Consider the following 14,541-nt stretch of genomic DNA (forward strand, 5'->3'; position numbering starts at 1 on the left):
TGAGTGAAATCCACGTGTAAGAAAGGACAGAGCTTTTCCCAGAGCAAAACAACACTAGAGAGGGTGGACTGGATTGTTCCAGCAGGGAAAGAGCAAAAACACACAGCCTGGAGAGTGAGTTGCCAGGTTTGTCATGAAACGAGGCTCAGCCAAAGATTTGTTTTGGAAGGGCTCTCTGGAGGTCCACAATCCAGTCCCCAGCTCCAAGCACGGCTGACTTTAAAGTCCGCCCAGGTTGTCCTTTGCCAACCGAGAGCTGAAAATTTTCACAGATGGAGATTTTTTGGCCCCCACCAGTACTGCTTAGAAAATTTTACATGTGCGCATGATTAACAGCACGGTTGCAATTCAGGGATGCAACAGGTAGAGGGAAAGTTTTCAGCTGCAAAATTACCCAGCCTTTTCCAGATATGCAAGCTTTTAATTTTGTGCAAAGTTCTGGTGCCTGTGATGCTTCCTGTAGCTGGTTGTGTGGGAAAGAGACAACCAAGGTCCTGCTGAGCGTAAGCCACATGATCGTGTGTGCAGGTGGAACCAGGGAGGAATGGCTGTTCTTGCACAAAGAAAACTGAGGCAAGTGGAGATGCACAAAGTTTGAAAGTTGATGGTACATATCAGGTTCAAGGTTACCTTACAAAAGCATGGCGACAGAGAGACAGATGCACTATGATCTTTGCTGTGTCCCGTTCTTCCTGCCTCACAGAGTGGCTCTGGGAAAGCCCATTAGTGCTCACGTTATCCCAGATAACTGAAAAATTTGAACGTTAGGAATGTCCTTACTAGGTACAATTAACTGCCTGAAATAACCCAGCTGAATTCTCAGGAGCCAGTCTTATTTTGCAGGACTGGTCATTAAGAAAATCACCAAGACCTTTCTGAAGAGAGAGCATTTATCAGCCTGTTCAGGATCCAACCCCACATCTCCAGAGCAGAATCAGAAACCGTGTCCTTTGTGCAGGAGGTTCTCTGTTGCACACCTTGACCTGTAGCCTCCACACCAGACAAGGTCCGACCTCCTCTTCCCTTAGCAGGGCTGCTCCATGTCCGGCCATTCCCATCCCTGTCATCCTGTGAAAACAACTCTGTGTTTGACACAGGAAGGACCCGTGGCAAATGCCAGCCTAGGAAGAGAGAGATAAAGCCAGATGCTGGCAGCAGCAGCAGTGAGAGCAGGCTGCAGGCAGCGGGGCTTGCTCCAGAGCAGTGGGAGGTGGCGGAGGACAGCGAGGGGCAGGGACAGGGACAGGAGGGAGGGAGGGAGTGGATGGCCAGCAGGCAGGCAGGAGCAGCAGGCAGGAGCAGCGGCAGGCAGCGGGTGGTTAATCAGCCGTCTGCTTCCGTGACTGAGCTTGGTGTTTGCAGCAAAGAGCTCCGGAGACGAGAAAGCCTCTTGCTCATGAAAGAAACATCAGTGCTAATCGAATCAGGGTCCAGCCCAGCAGCATGCGACAGGCCACGGCGGCTCATTCATATTTCATGCTTTGTTCCACTTCAGCAAGATAAAGGCCGGTGCAAAAAGTGGGGGAGCGCTGCCTGTCATGGGTAGGACCCCAGAACCACAGGGGGAGGCCAGGGGAGAGGGGAACCAAGGGCTGAGATGCAGAGAGTGTGGGAAGATGGCTGGGACTTGTCAGTGATGTCGCAGGTAAGCTCAAGTCAGCACTCACCAGCTTGCAGGTCCTGGACTCTGAAGGTCAACAAAGCAAGTGGGTTGCATGGGGCTTTGCTCCATCTCTTCCATGGCTGCTGGAGGCTTTTTGGGGCCCCTAGTTGTGGGGCATTTGCTCCTCTGTGCTGCTAGTGGTGGGTGGGAGCCCAGAAAAGCCCAAGATGGTTGTGGCTAGCCAGACAAGAAGACCGTACCCATGGCAGACAGTAATTAGGGTCTGGTTGCCCACCAAAAGCATCTCTTTAGGGGCTTTGTCCTTGTCTGCAAGAGACTCCAAAGACCCTACTGCTGTGGGATGGGGGTGTGGGGTGCAGAGCCCATCAGCAAGCTGCACAGAGCTACTGCCGGTGTGGGAGCAGCCCATTGCAGTCAGGGTCCTGCCTGTGGCAGGAGCTGAACCAAGGTCTCTGATGCAATGGCAAGAGGATGTGAGCAGCTGTGTGGGGTACTTTACTTCAAAGCTCCCAGCAGAGATGGTGGAGGGAGGCATGCAGGGAAGGAAAGGCTGATGGAGCCCATGATCAAGGCTGATAAGCAGGAAGAGGTAAAAACAAGATTAAAAGGCAGGCAAGCTGAGGGTTAGACAAATGGGCAGACAGCCAACTCCATTCCTCTTGGACTTCTGACAAGATGGATAGAGGATGAAGACAGGAGACTCCCATTTTAGCTCCTGAGACCTGACCCTTTACTGGTGTCCATCCACAGCGTGCCCAGACCAGTACACCAGCCGGCAGCTACTGGTGAACCTGTCACTGGGGAGAGCCTCCTGCCTTTCCCTTCCCTGTGTCAGGTCTCATCTCCCAGTAGCACTCTCTGCTTTGGCCTTTTACATGGTTCAGGGACCCAGCATGGAGAAGGAACTGGTTGTGGTGGACATATCACTGGTGATGGCTCAGAGCAACCTGCGGAAGTCTGCAAGGCATTCCACCCATCCCACCAACCTTTCCTCCCTGCCTTGCTTCCATCCCTCCTCTGAGCCCATTGGCTTTGTCAGAAGCACCAAAAATAGCAGCCGTTCAGGATTCTCATGCGGTTTAGTGGCATCTGGTGTGTCCTGCCCTCCATGAAGCATGGCTTGGCCACAAGCCAGTTGTCCTGACCACTCAGGATGCACTCCAGGAGGGCACAGGCTGCCTGCTGTGACCAGACTGGTGGTACAGGCTACAGGAGCAGAGTGTAGGCAGATGCCAGTGAAAAATCTGATGGCCCCTGCACCGCCTCCCTCCAGGCAGCAGACACTGCTGGCTCCCGGGGACTGCTGACACTGCAGCCTGCTTTCAGCCAGAAGCCATATCCTGGACTCCCAAATCTTTACACCTAAAAGTGGTGAGGCACTTCATCAAATAAAGAGGTCTGGAGGCATTCCCAGTCAGGTCCCCCTAGCTCTGTGGTGCCAGGACGGTCACTAACAGGGAAGATACCTCCTCCCCAAAGCAGACCTGTCCTACCCCAGGAAGATGTGGAGGCAGAAACGTGGCTAATCCAGGCTCAGAGGTAACTGAGCCATGAAGAAGCAGAGCAATGCCACCATGGAGGAAGAATAAAGGAGGGACTGGCAGCAGCAGTCACCAAGTCTGGGGCTGGTCAGGGATTGCCACAAGGATGTGGCACTCCTCACTCTCCTTCCAGGGCCACAGAGGATACTAAAATGTTCTGGGATAATGACCAAAAGGGTGAGACACTGATTGAACCTGACAGGCTCTGGGTCTCCCACAGGGCTGGGGTGTAAGGTAGCATCCTGCACCGCTCAGCCTCTGCAGCAGCGTGCGGGTGGCAGGTCCCACAGTGTGACCTGTGCACCAGGAGGGGTCTGGACCTGGGGACCACATGTAGCCTATGGCAGCAAGGGGCTCACCTGAGGGCAAACCCAACCTCCTGGATGTGACCCAGGACAGGATGTACCTGTCTTGGCCCCCAGAAACTACAGGTTTGTATTCCTGCCTCCGCCCGCAAGGGACGATACTGAAACTGCAACAGGGAAAGGAAAAGTTTGGAGCAAACAAGTAAAAATGCTAGCAATTTCCTGTACAGCACTTCCAGATGGAGTCTTGCCTACCTTCTCTTACAGTTAGGTCTGTAAACTCACAACACACCTGTCTGGATCTGCTCTCTTGTCCTATGCTAGCTCCCAGCACCTACACCAAAACACAGGCTCAGTGAGAGACAGCCACTCGGCAGGAGGGAGAACTGTGGGCAGTCATCACAAATGCCTCCCATGGACCCTGAACATCCTTAAAATCTGGGGAATCTCACCCCAGCTGTAATGTTGGCCCTTGAAAACTGGTCCCATGTGCCGACACTGTATCCCAAGAGGCGTGTGCTGTTGAGTCCCTTTCATCAATTACTCTTAAATTCCCCACCTTGCAGTGCGCTGGGATTTTAGAGAGGCTTGAAAAGTAAATGTGAGTACAGACATGGTGGCAGGTTTGGAAAATCGAGCAAGAAAAAGAGGATGCAGGACACTGGAGCAATGCAGCTGGCACAGATCCACTTGTCTTCCCAGGGCTCTTTCACCAGGCTGGTGGAGATCTGGGGGTGGCCCAGACACAGGTCATCCTTGAGCCACTTCATTTTGCCACTAACAACTTGCTCATCTCCCCCATCCCTCCTCCCACAGTTATAGGCTGAGAAAATAAAGTTTTTGCCAGGTTGCACTGGAACCCTGAGACAGGACAGGACTAGCAGCCTGGGGATGCTTAATGAGAGCAGGTGGGACAAGGACGGCTCTGTCCTGAGGGCAGGACTGAGTCCCTGTGCCAAAGGAGCAGTGCTGGGGGCTTGGCTGCTAAAATGAGGATGTGTAAAAGCTGAGGATTTTGTCAAGTGGTGGGAGCAGTCCTGGGAGAGGATCAAATTGAAGGTGCTGCTTTGAGAAGGCAGAGAGTGGCCGCGGCTGTTAGCACTGACACCGGAGGGCTTATCAAAGTTCAGGGAGCTCCCTGCAGCCCACCACAAGCATTGTTCATCCCAGCCACGTCCATCTGTCCATCCTGTCCTCCCAGAGGTGGGCATCTCTGACAGGGACTCTGCAGAGAGAAAATAAAAACCCAGGCTCCCCACAGCTCAGTGCCCCTCCTGAATCCTCGGGATGTGTGTGCGGGGAATTTCAAAGAGGCTGTAATTCTGCTCTTCCCAGGAAGGAGCTCTGTGTTACCACCCTCTTGTAGACAGTGCATCATCCCCATCACAGCTGTCCTCCTTGGGCTCTGACCTGCTCAAAGGACACAGGGCAGGGAGGTGAAACCTGGCATAATCCATGGTTATGAGGACCAAAAGACCCCCTCACTACTCAGGATGCTTCCCCACACTGCCCATTGCCCTCAGCAGGCTGCAGGACCAGCCTAGGGGGCCCTGGAGGAAGGCGAAAGAGAGGTGGTGGGATGCTTTCAGGGAACAGCTGAAGACACAGTGTCAGGAGAGCAGGGGACAAGGGTAAATTATGGAAAACTAGAGCACATGAGCTACAAGTAGTCTCCGGAGTATATTCCTTCAGGATCGTGTCTCAAGTCTCATTGCAAATTGAAGCAAGCTTTGCCTACAGGGAGCTGTCACAGGTCCCTCTTTCATATCTTCTCCTGGGCTTACGTAGACGCAAGCTGAGGCTGTCACCGTCTTGTCTGCGGGGGCACTGCTACATCGCACACTCGGTCTCTGGCTGTCACCTATTTCCATAAAACTTGCAGAAACACGAGCTCCTCTGTGCTTGCTGTCCTCTGTCACATTTGGCTGAAACCCTACAGTGCTCCAGGAGGGGGAGGAAGATGCAGGGCAGGTACAGGCTGTGGGGGAATGCTGCCTACGACTGCATTGCCAAGCCCTTGTTGATAAAAAAAGTTGAAAGGCCTCAAAATGTCTTGGAATGCCGTATCATAACAATTTAGTGGTTTATGTACAGTATTTATTGATGAGATCTGCTGCTTAGAGATATTTTACTGCCTGGAAATTTCACAGGAGCTGGTAAAGGGACCTCGGGTTGTCCTGTCCAGCATCACATTCACAGTAGGGCTGTCACCTGGCACAGATCAGGTTGGCCCATAGCACCACGTTCCCCTCAGAATCCTCCAGGGATGTGGTGTGTCCTTGCTGTGCACGGCTGGGGTCCTGCCAGCCTCTCCTGATCACAGGCCCCTCTGTTGCCTCCCTCAGGTCATCACCTTCTTCTGGGGCTTTCTGAACAGGTAATCCCAGGCCACTGCAAACATGGGTGTCTGGTGGCACCTGCACAGACATAGTGTGGGAAAAGGACTGGAGGGGTGAGATCTGAATTTCTGGCTCAGGTGTAGGAGCAGGACTCTGAAAGGACAAGGGAAACTGTGGCAGGGAGCAACACTGAAGAGACTAACACTTCACTTCATGCTGGATGTCTCATCCCAGCAAAGCCTGAGAGAGGCTGTGCTGGGAACCACAAGCCATGTCTGTGCTTATTTTCTTAAGCATCATAGTGTTGACAAGTGAACTGAAGTCAAAGTGCCTGGAAACATTAGGATACGGGGAGGAAAGGCAGTTATCAATAGGAGCAAGGGATGGGTTTTTCTGCATGGTGAGAAAATGCACAGAAGTATGTTCATGGCCAGAGAAGGGGCCATGCACCAGCAAGTCCCATCCTGTTTTCATGTCTCAGAGCAGAGAAGCCAAAGATTTCACTGGAGTTTTTTTTTTCTTTGCAAAAATACTCTATAACCCATTGCCTCTATTTATGAACGGCCCTTTTCCACACCTTACACGTTTTCCCCTGGCCTCTTATTTCAGCTGCCACCCCACTCGGACCTAACTTGTGTACCTCAGCTCATCCCAGTTCCTCCTCTTCCCAAGTCTCTCAGCCACATCTTAGTTCACTCAAATCTGTCCTGATCACCCTTCTTTTCCCACCACCCATCCCTCCAGTCTCTCTTGAAGAGCCCCATCACTTGCACAAGATGCTCCTGTACAATGGTAATGCCTCACAGCAGGGCTCAGAAATGGAGAAGCATCAACGGAGCCGGTGGGACTTGTCTCTCCTCTGGAGCATCTGGAGTCAAGGAGGCTGTTGCTTTGCTCCCAAGGCCCTGCAGAGCGCAGAGATTTCCAGCTCCCCAGGTTTGCTTGTCCTTGCACCCCAGCAGAGAGCCACATCAAAGAGCACAGATTTTTGTTTAGGCGTTGTTTGAAGTTTGATGGAAATTTTTGGTATGCATGCAGTGGTGTTTGACTCGTGCTTGTTCCTGGAATAAATGCTCATTGCATTGCTCTTAAATGATTGGAGGCCTCCAATTTTAATCTTTTATTCATAATCTTCTCCCAGCTCAGACACAGAAAAAAACATGTAAATTCAAAACCTGCGAGAATTGAAAATTTCATAAGTGTTGCTGACCCTTTGCAGCTCTGAATGTGAGAGAAATAAAGGAATTGTAATGAGGAACCTCATTTTTTGATAACAAGTTTAGAGGAGCCCAGCATTAACTGGGATTTCATCCCTCCCTGCTGTGTGTACCGGTGGGATAGGGTCAGTCCCACTGGGCAGGGAGGTGTAAGCCTGCCACTCCTGCCTCTCCATCACCTCCTGCCTCTCCATCACCTCCTGCCTCCCCATCACCTCCTGCATCTCCGTATCCTTTCCTCTGCACTGAGTGGTGTAAGTTCACCCGGTGCCTTTGGAGCATGCCCTACCTGTGTTACAGCACACATCAGTCCCCAAGCTCATGCCCCGTCAGTGCACCTAAGCATGTTCACTCAAACTGCCCCTGCTCCCTCAGCTCCTGTCCCGGCACAGAGACCACTGCCCACCATCACCTGTACCACATACAAGCCTTTCTTCCTTGACTAATCCAGTTAATTTGCACCCTTCTCTCTGTTCGGGAAGGACATGTTATGTGCTGTTACCTGCTGAAATGACACCCCACCCACACTCTCTGTCCTACTGCCCACTCCCTACCAGGGCCACTTTTCAGGACAACTTTGTGAGGGGAAGATGGGAAGGCAGGGAAGAAATGAAACGTATGATGAGTAATAAGAAACCTATATGAGTGAAAGACTCTGGGGTCAAGAAGACATAAATGAGTGCCTGGGAACAATTTCATCTTCTTTCAGCATCAGCAAAATTAAAATCTCTAACGTGCCATGGCTGGGAGTTTAGATCAACAGGTTTCAATGTCTTTACTCTTTTCACGTTTCCTATGTGGTGTGCAATCCCTTAGTCTTTTTAACTCAGTAAAAAAAATCCTTGCTTTATTTACTTCCAATAATAAGCAGCACAGTGTGTAGGGAAAGTGTTGCCAGCTTTGCATGCAGAAATCTTTCTGGCACTTGCAGGTGGTCTGCAATTCCCTTCTGGAAGGAGCAGCATATGAAGATGCAGTAGCTGTGCACTGGGATTTCCCAAGACACAACTGCCAGGAGTTTTCAACCAGGAAATTTGAAAGGCTCTGTTGTTTGTCTGGATATTGTGGATATTTGACAGCCTGCTCAGAAAAGCAGGTGTAATTGTGCCTGGATTGCTTTATGAGGGACCCATAAACTGCCAAGAGTACAGAGCCCAAGATCCTGCCCACATTCTGCACAGTAAAACTGTGTGTCCCAGGTCGTGTGGGTGGTGGTGTGTTAGGTCACAGGTCCCTGAGGAGCTGGGCTGTGTGTGTATGGGGATCCCCTGATGCTCCCTTCTGAGATGTTTTAGGTTTCATCCCACGGACTGGTAGGACCGCCGTGGGTGCAGGGGTGGGACACAAGTCATGTAACTGGAGGTTAAGTCAGACTGAGCAGTCCAGGTTCCCTTTTACCTCCAATGGAGGGAGGAAAGCAGTGCCTTTTGTTTCCTCCTTTTCCCACTCAGCGCAGCAGGCAACTGCTCAGGGGGAGACCTCCTAATCCAAGACCCATGTTTCTTCTCTGAAGCCTGTCCCGTGTTACCTGCCCCTGCAGCAGAAGTCAAGGTGTTGCTGTGGTCCTGGCTCACCCCTCCCCAAGCCTGGCTCCTTTGAGGTGGAGAGACCCTGGCCTGATTGCAGAGCAGGCACTTCTGTCAGTCTCTGTTCATCCTGGGATGAACTGTGCTGCTATCTCACTCCTTGATGATGGTTTCCAAGACATGACCTGTGGGATACTTCAAAACCCATGCAGAACTTAACCCATAAGCCTTCCAAGGGTTAAAACAGCAGCTGTGGGTGATACTTCTATCTTACATCAGATTATCCTGAGTAATTTGCTTGGACATGATGCTAAACGACTGTGCTAAAAGCAGAGAGAGAAGGTGGTTTGGGAATACAGCCTTCCTTGGCAGACTAAGCTGGTATGTGATCAGACAGGAATCATATCAGTAAATATGAAGCAGAGTTCACCATCTGTTAACACCATCCACGGAGTGCATCTGACCCCTGCAAACCTGAATAAAGTTGGCACAAACTGAGCGTGGGTGCAGAGCTAAGATGGGTGGCTCCATGCAGGGCTCTGCAGGTGCTCTGCAAGTCCAGACTGCCACCTCCAGGCACACAAAGCTTGCAGAACCTCACTCGCTAATGACACAGGCAAATTTGGCCTGGACAGCTGTACATGGAATGCTTCAGAGATGACATTGGCAGTTTGGGGTAATATTGGGTGTGTCTAGAAAAGAAAAGCTGTTTTACTAAGGAAAGACCAGCTCCCAACAGTGCAGGTTGGAATAAAAGTCTCTTGGGGGACATTTGAGAAGGTGTGAAAATCCTGAGGGCTATTTTAATACATGAAGAGGTTTATTGGCTGTCATACATAAGCCAGAGTTTACATCACCTGTCCTTGGATGGAGGAGTTTACCTTTTGACCAGGTCCTTTCCCTGGACAGGTTCCCTAAGTCCCCTCCATAAGGTGTTCACTGCTGAGCTGTTTCATCTCTCAGCCATCAGGATCCCTGGGTGCCAGCCCTGTCCCCAGACTGGACAGACTGGACACCCACTGCCTGCAGTGGGGCTCGGCTTTGGGAACACAGAGAAGTGCATGAGGTCTGAAACGCAGCTCCACGTCCTGGAGAGGAGCCCGCAATGACTGGCCCTTGCCAGGACTGCAATCTCATGGTAATTTCTTCTAGAAAGGGAAGAAATGACATGTTAAAAATGGCACAACCATGCCTCATGTTCCTGAGGGCTGTGAGCAGGACAATGCCCTGCGCATGGTCCTCACAGCCTTTCACGAGGTGATGCAGTAGTAGCTGTGGAGCAGCTCTGAATATAGGCCCCTACCCAACAGAGTAATGCACACCAGCCTAGCTGAGCGGTTCTGCCCCTGCTCATCCCTGGGGAAAGGAGCCAGGCACCAGCATGATCCACCCTTCCATGGATCCAATGTTCACTTTGGGACTGAGAAATGTAAGAAAAAGTTGTAAATTTTGCACAGTGGATACTGGCTTCATTCATAACTAACATAAATTAACGAAATGTGGGTCCTCGGTGAACACTGTCATGCTCCAGGATTCCCAGGCTGTCCCACTGTGCCCAGTGCCCCACCAGTGTACTGTGAGTGAGGTGTGGCATGGTTGCTGTCCCTGTCTGCATGATGGGGCAAGGGTCTGAGCAGAACCTGCAAAGATGTGTGCACTGGACATGCATGTGGAGGAGCGAGGTGAGGTGACCTTCAGAGGTCCCTTCCAACCATGTTTCTTGAAGTCTCTGGCTCCAGAAAACTAGAAAGGTAGAACATGATTCTTAAGGGTGTGTTTGGGAGGTGATGGGGAAAGAAGGAGGGTCTGGGACAGTTCTGCAGTCATGATGTGAGTGGTAATGACCAGAAATGCAAATACCAAAATGGAGTATGTAAGGGGAAATGCAGAGCACAGGATTGTGAGCACAACACTCAGCACTGGGGACACTGCCCAGGAGCAGCTTGCCCAGCCTGGGGGCAAGTGCTTGGGAAAAGGAAACACCAGAGAATGGTGATAAGGGGGACTGGGAGGAAGGAGGCTCTGGACAGGACTGGCAGGATAACTTGACAGCACGTAGACAGCTGGTGCAAGGAGGGCTGAAGTGCCTGGGAGGAGAGGGCTGCACAGCACCGTGGGGGAGCCAGGCTGGCCTTTCCCTACAGCAGAAATGTGGAACAGGGCTGCACTGCCTGGGGATGGTCACCTCCATCCCTGAAGGGCTGCAAAGGCTGGGGGCATGTGAGCAAACAATCACATGGATAGAGTCAATCACACCCTGGGCTGTGGTGCCCTTTTGGTTTTATATGGTAGGAAAATATGCTTCTTTCCTGGAAATGCTGGTGGTCTTTTTGTCCCTACAATTCATATGCTGGCAAATCCTTCACTGGAGGGCAGCTGGAACCACAGCTAAATGCCTTCAGGAAGGATTTTTGAAAGCCCGCCTACTTTAGCTCAGACTTCAGGGGATGAGATTTGAAGTTCTACTGGTCTTTTTTTTTTTTGCTTTAAAAAAAAAAAAAAATCCTTAATTTCCAGGATAGGGTAAGCCTGGGTCTGAGAAAACTTGCAAGAGACCCCCAAGGTTAAGAGGAGCCTCTGCATGCAGGATATCTTGTGTTTGCATGATCTCCTGCATGAGGTGCTCCTATGTAACAATGACTTGGTGGGTTTGGGGAGGCTTCTCCCAGCCCGCAGCTCAGCAACCCCACCACAAGAAGCCTGTAAGTGATCAGCCTCTTGGCCCTTCCCTGCAGCTGTGGGCCCATTCCACAGGTGCTCCTGCTCCCCAAGGAGGCATCCTTCACGTATGGGAGGCTTTCTGGAGTGGAGGAAGGTGATGGCTTGCTGAGCATCCCAGTGCTGTCCCCTCTGTGCCTCTGGAGCAGCCTTGGAGGCCCCCAAGCTCTCTGCAAGTGGTGAAGCAGCTGTGTGCAGCACAGCAACAATAGCAGGCAATGAAACGGCTCATGGGAAGAAGGAGTTTTATTGTCCAAGGAGGAGGTGCACATTCTGAACATAAAAAGAAAACCCTGTCCCACCATCCCTGCAGCCAGAAGCAGCCCAACGACCCCATGCTGCAGGATCTGACCCACGTACCACCTAGAAAGGGGCCATCTGGCAGCTCCCAGCCTCAGATCCTGCAGCCCATATTACCAGGGTTGCCCAGCAAACCCCAAGGACACAGGTCTGTGGCACTGGCCTGACCTCTGCTCTCTCCAGTTTGTCTGTGATAGACTCACCCTCTGGGGAGACCCAAATGTTGGGAAGAGAGGACATGGCCAGCACCCACCATCCCATGTTGCAGGGCTTGGACTAACCTCTCTCATGATGCTGACTGCAGGGTGGGTGTGTGACAGGTCTGAGTGCAGGACGCAGGGTGCAATACAAATTAAACAACACATTGCATCTTTCCCCCATTACATAGAGCTTCCATAGGAAGAAGTAAAGTGCCCACCACAGTCAGAGAATTCATCAGGCCGTGAGCACCCTGGATGGAAAGCTAAACCAGCCCCAGAAAGGCCAGTTTAGCCAGGATTATTGCAGTTGAAAAATGGCTTTAACCCTCCCCCCACCCCACCTTGTGCCCAGACAGCACTGGGAGGAACAGACATCAGGACAGATCCTATCAGTACTGCATCTGAGTGATGCTGGATTTGCTGTGTCAGTGCTACAGACAGGATGCTGTGGGCCAGGCCAGTCACTGGCAGTCAGTGTGGCTCCCCTCCAGCACTTCTCCTTCTCCAGGAGCAGGATCCCCCCCCCCCTTCCCCAGCCACTCTCCCAGCAGATTTCTTTGCAGTGAGTTCAGCCCCACAACTGAGGCTTCTGTGCTTTGAGACCATTATTGTGTACTTAACATCATATTTCAGTAAAACAGTTCCCAAACCCATAGAAAATTGTATTTACATCCAAGAGAAACCTTCCCAGCCCACAGCCTGCCCCCCCTCCCCGGTACATCTGCATCTCTGCAGCCAGATGAACCTCTCAGACCATCTCCACAAGTCTTTGGATGCCACTGCTCCACACCAGGCAAGCTCACCAAAAGAGATGCTCCTATGGAGAGCTGTGGAGGAAGGGCCAATCTCTGTCACCGGGCTCCCCGGCTGGATCGTGCTGAAGATCCTCCTTTGCCCAGAGCCCCTGTCCCCAGCCATAGGACTGTGATTGCAGCTGGAAATGTTGCTCAGAACCCCTTCTCTGCAGATGACATGGCAGCTCTGGGCATAGGCAGATAGCGTGGTAATGGAACAGCTCTTGGGTTTCTCTGGGGCAATATAAGAACAAAGAAAAGTTTGGCAGAAGTCTCTCTGTCCCTCCATCATGTGAAATGGGAGCAAACTCTCCCACTCCTCTCTGCTCTGGTACAGCTTTGGGGGAGGCCAGGATGGTTGTTCTGCTGGGGGAAAAGCCTGAGCTTGTGGCACTAGAAAATGTGCCTGGGCTTCCCTGGGATGCCTGTACTGGATCCAAAGAGGAGCAGTGCTGGTGAGATCAAGAGGTGGAGAGACTCCTGCAGCACCCTGGGGCTTCTTGAGGCTCCAGATAGCAGACCCTGGCCAACTCTCCTCCATGCAAGGGAAGTCTCCTCTGCATGCAGAGTCAGCTGTTCCTGGCACTGCCACTTTGTACTCTGTCCCCTGCCCTCCTGGGCTTGGTAGAGGTGGACCATGAAGTCACCTGCAGGCTGGTGCAGTTCAGGAGATCCAGGCTAGAGTACGCTGGAACTGGGAGGTACTGGGAGCAGGGTTGTCTCTGCTCTGTGGCAGCCTGGGGAGCCCTCCTCAGTTCAGAGGTCCGACAAACTCCCCAGCTGTCAGATCCAAAGGAGCTGTGTGCCATGGCAAGCCCAGTCCCACTGCTCCTGGTATTGCTGTTGCATCTGATACCCCTCCATCTGCAGGCGCAGCTGGGGCCACCTTGCTGTGTGAAGGGGTTACCGCCTGTCCTGCATAGTTGTGTGGGGAGCCACAGTCCTACAGTAGAAGATGGAGAGAAGCATATCATGTCCTTAGCCCGCTTAGAAGGCTGCTTCCCCCATTCAGATGGGGGAAGGAGGCAGCAGGACCATCAAGGTATCTGGAAAGCCACATTTCCACAGACACTGAAATCAAAGAGATAATGATGAGGCTCCAGGTCCTGGTCTGGTGCCCCTTTTCCTGCTCACCACCCTGCTGCCCCTTTGCCAGGGTAAGTGTTAAGGAATGCCCAATGCGGGTCTGCAAAGATGGTGATCAGAGATGCCTCCTGGGGCCATTTGTGTGCAGCAGATGGGATCTCATGGCCTGGATGCTGCTCAAGATCTTCTTCTGGTGGCCCATCATGGTGATGCCCAGACTCCGAACATCCCTGGAGAACAAAGACACTGTCAGACACCCCATGGGCTGGACCTGTGCCGGGATGGAGAGAGACACTGCTCCTCCCTATGCATGCACCCCATGGAACATCCCAGGACCCCGCGCCTGGCTCCTTTCCACTTGTCCATCAGCACAAGGATGCTGCTCCTGAGGGTCCTTGGGCATCCTCTCAGGCACAGAGAGGCTTCCATTCCCTCGGGCACATCCTCCTGACAGCACTGCTGTCACAGCCCTGGGGGGAGCAGGAGCAGGAGTGGGATCACTCCTGACAGGCTAGTAGGTGACAAGATCGATGCTCTGAAATTGGATTCAGTTTTAGTGAGATGCCCTCAGATAACCCAGTCAGAAAGACGGATGGATGACGAGCCTTCCCCTCTCAAAAGCTTCCCTGATGTGCATCAGAAACAAGGCTCAATATCAGCTCAATCCCACAGTAAAGGCCCCAAGTACAGCCCCCAATCAATGCACATGACAGCCCTCTGCCTGCATCTCTCCATCTTCCCTTTCACTGGCTCCTTCCCTTCCTGCCGCATCTCAACCAAGGCATGCACTGTCACATCTTTCCTGAGTCACAAGAACTACCGTCTGGCAGCTCCATGCCTTTTGTCAGAGAACAAGTCTCCTCAGAGACAGGAGAGGTTGCTTCCAGCCCT

At 52.1% G+C, this 14,541-nt stretch overlaps 1 protein-coding gene across 1 annotated transcript in view; it reads right to left on the reverse strand.

The window, feature by feature from the left end:
- Window positions 1-12,374: 12,374 nt before the first annotated feature.
- EPHA8 (EPH receptor A8) overlaps window positions 12,375-14,541 on the reverse strand; it is a 51,522-nt gene continuing 49,355 nt past the window's right edge. The window contains exon 17 of the mRNA XM_032997290.2: window positions 12,375-13,880. Coding sequence (XP_032853181.1) covers window positions 13,766-13,880 — 115 coding nt within the window. The 3' untranslated portion in view covers window positions 12,375-13,765. The remainder of the gene's footprint in view (window positions 13,881-14,541) is intronic.

This window comes from Tyto alba, unplaced genomic scaffold (assembly GCF_018691265.1).
Source record: "Tyto alba isolate M040663 unplaced genomic scaffold, T.alba_DEE_v4.0 Super-Scaffold_20000042, whole genome shotgun sequence".
NCBI classification, from domain to species: domain Eukaryota; kingdom Metazoa; phylum Chordata; class Aves; order Strigiformes; family Tytonidae; genus Tyto; species Tyto alba.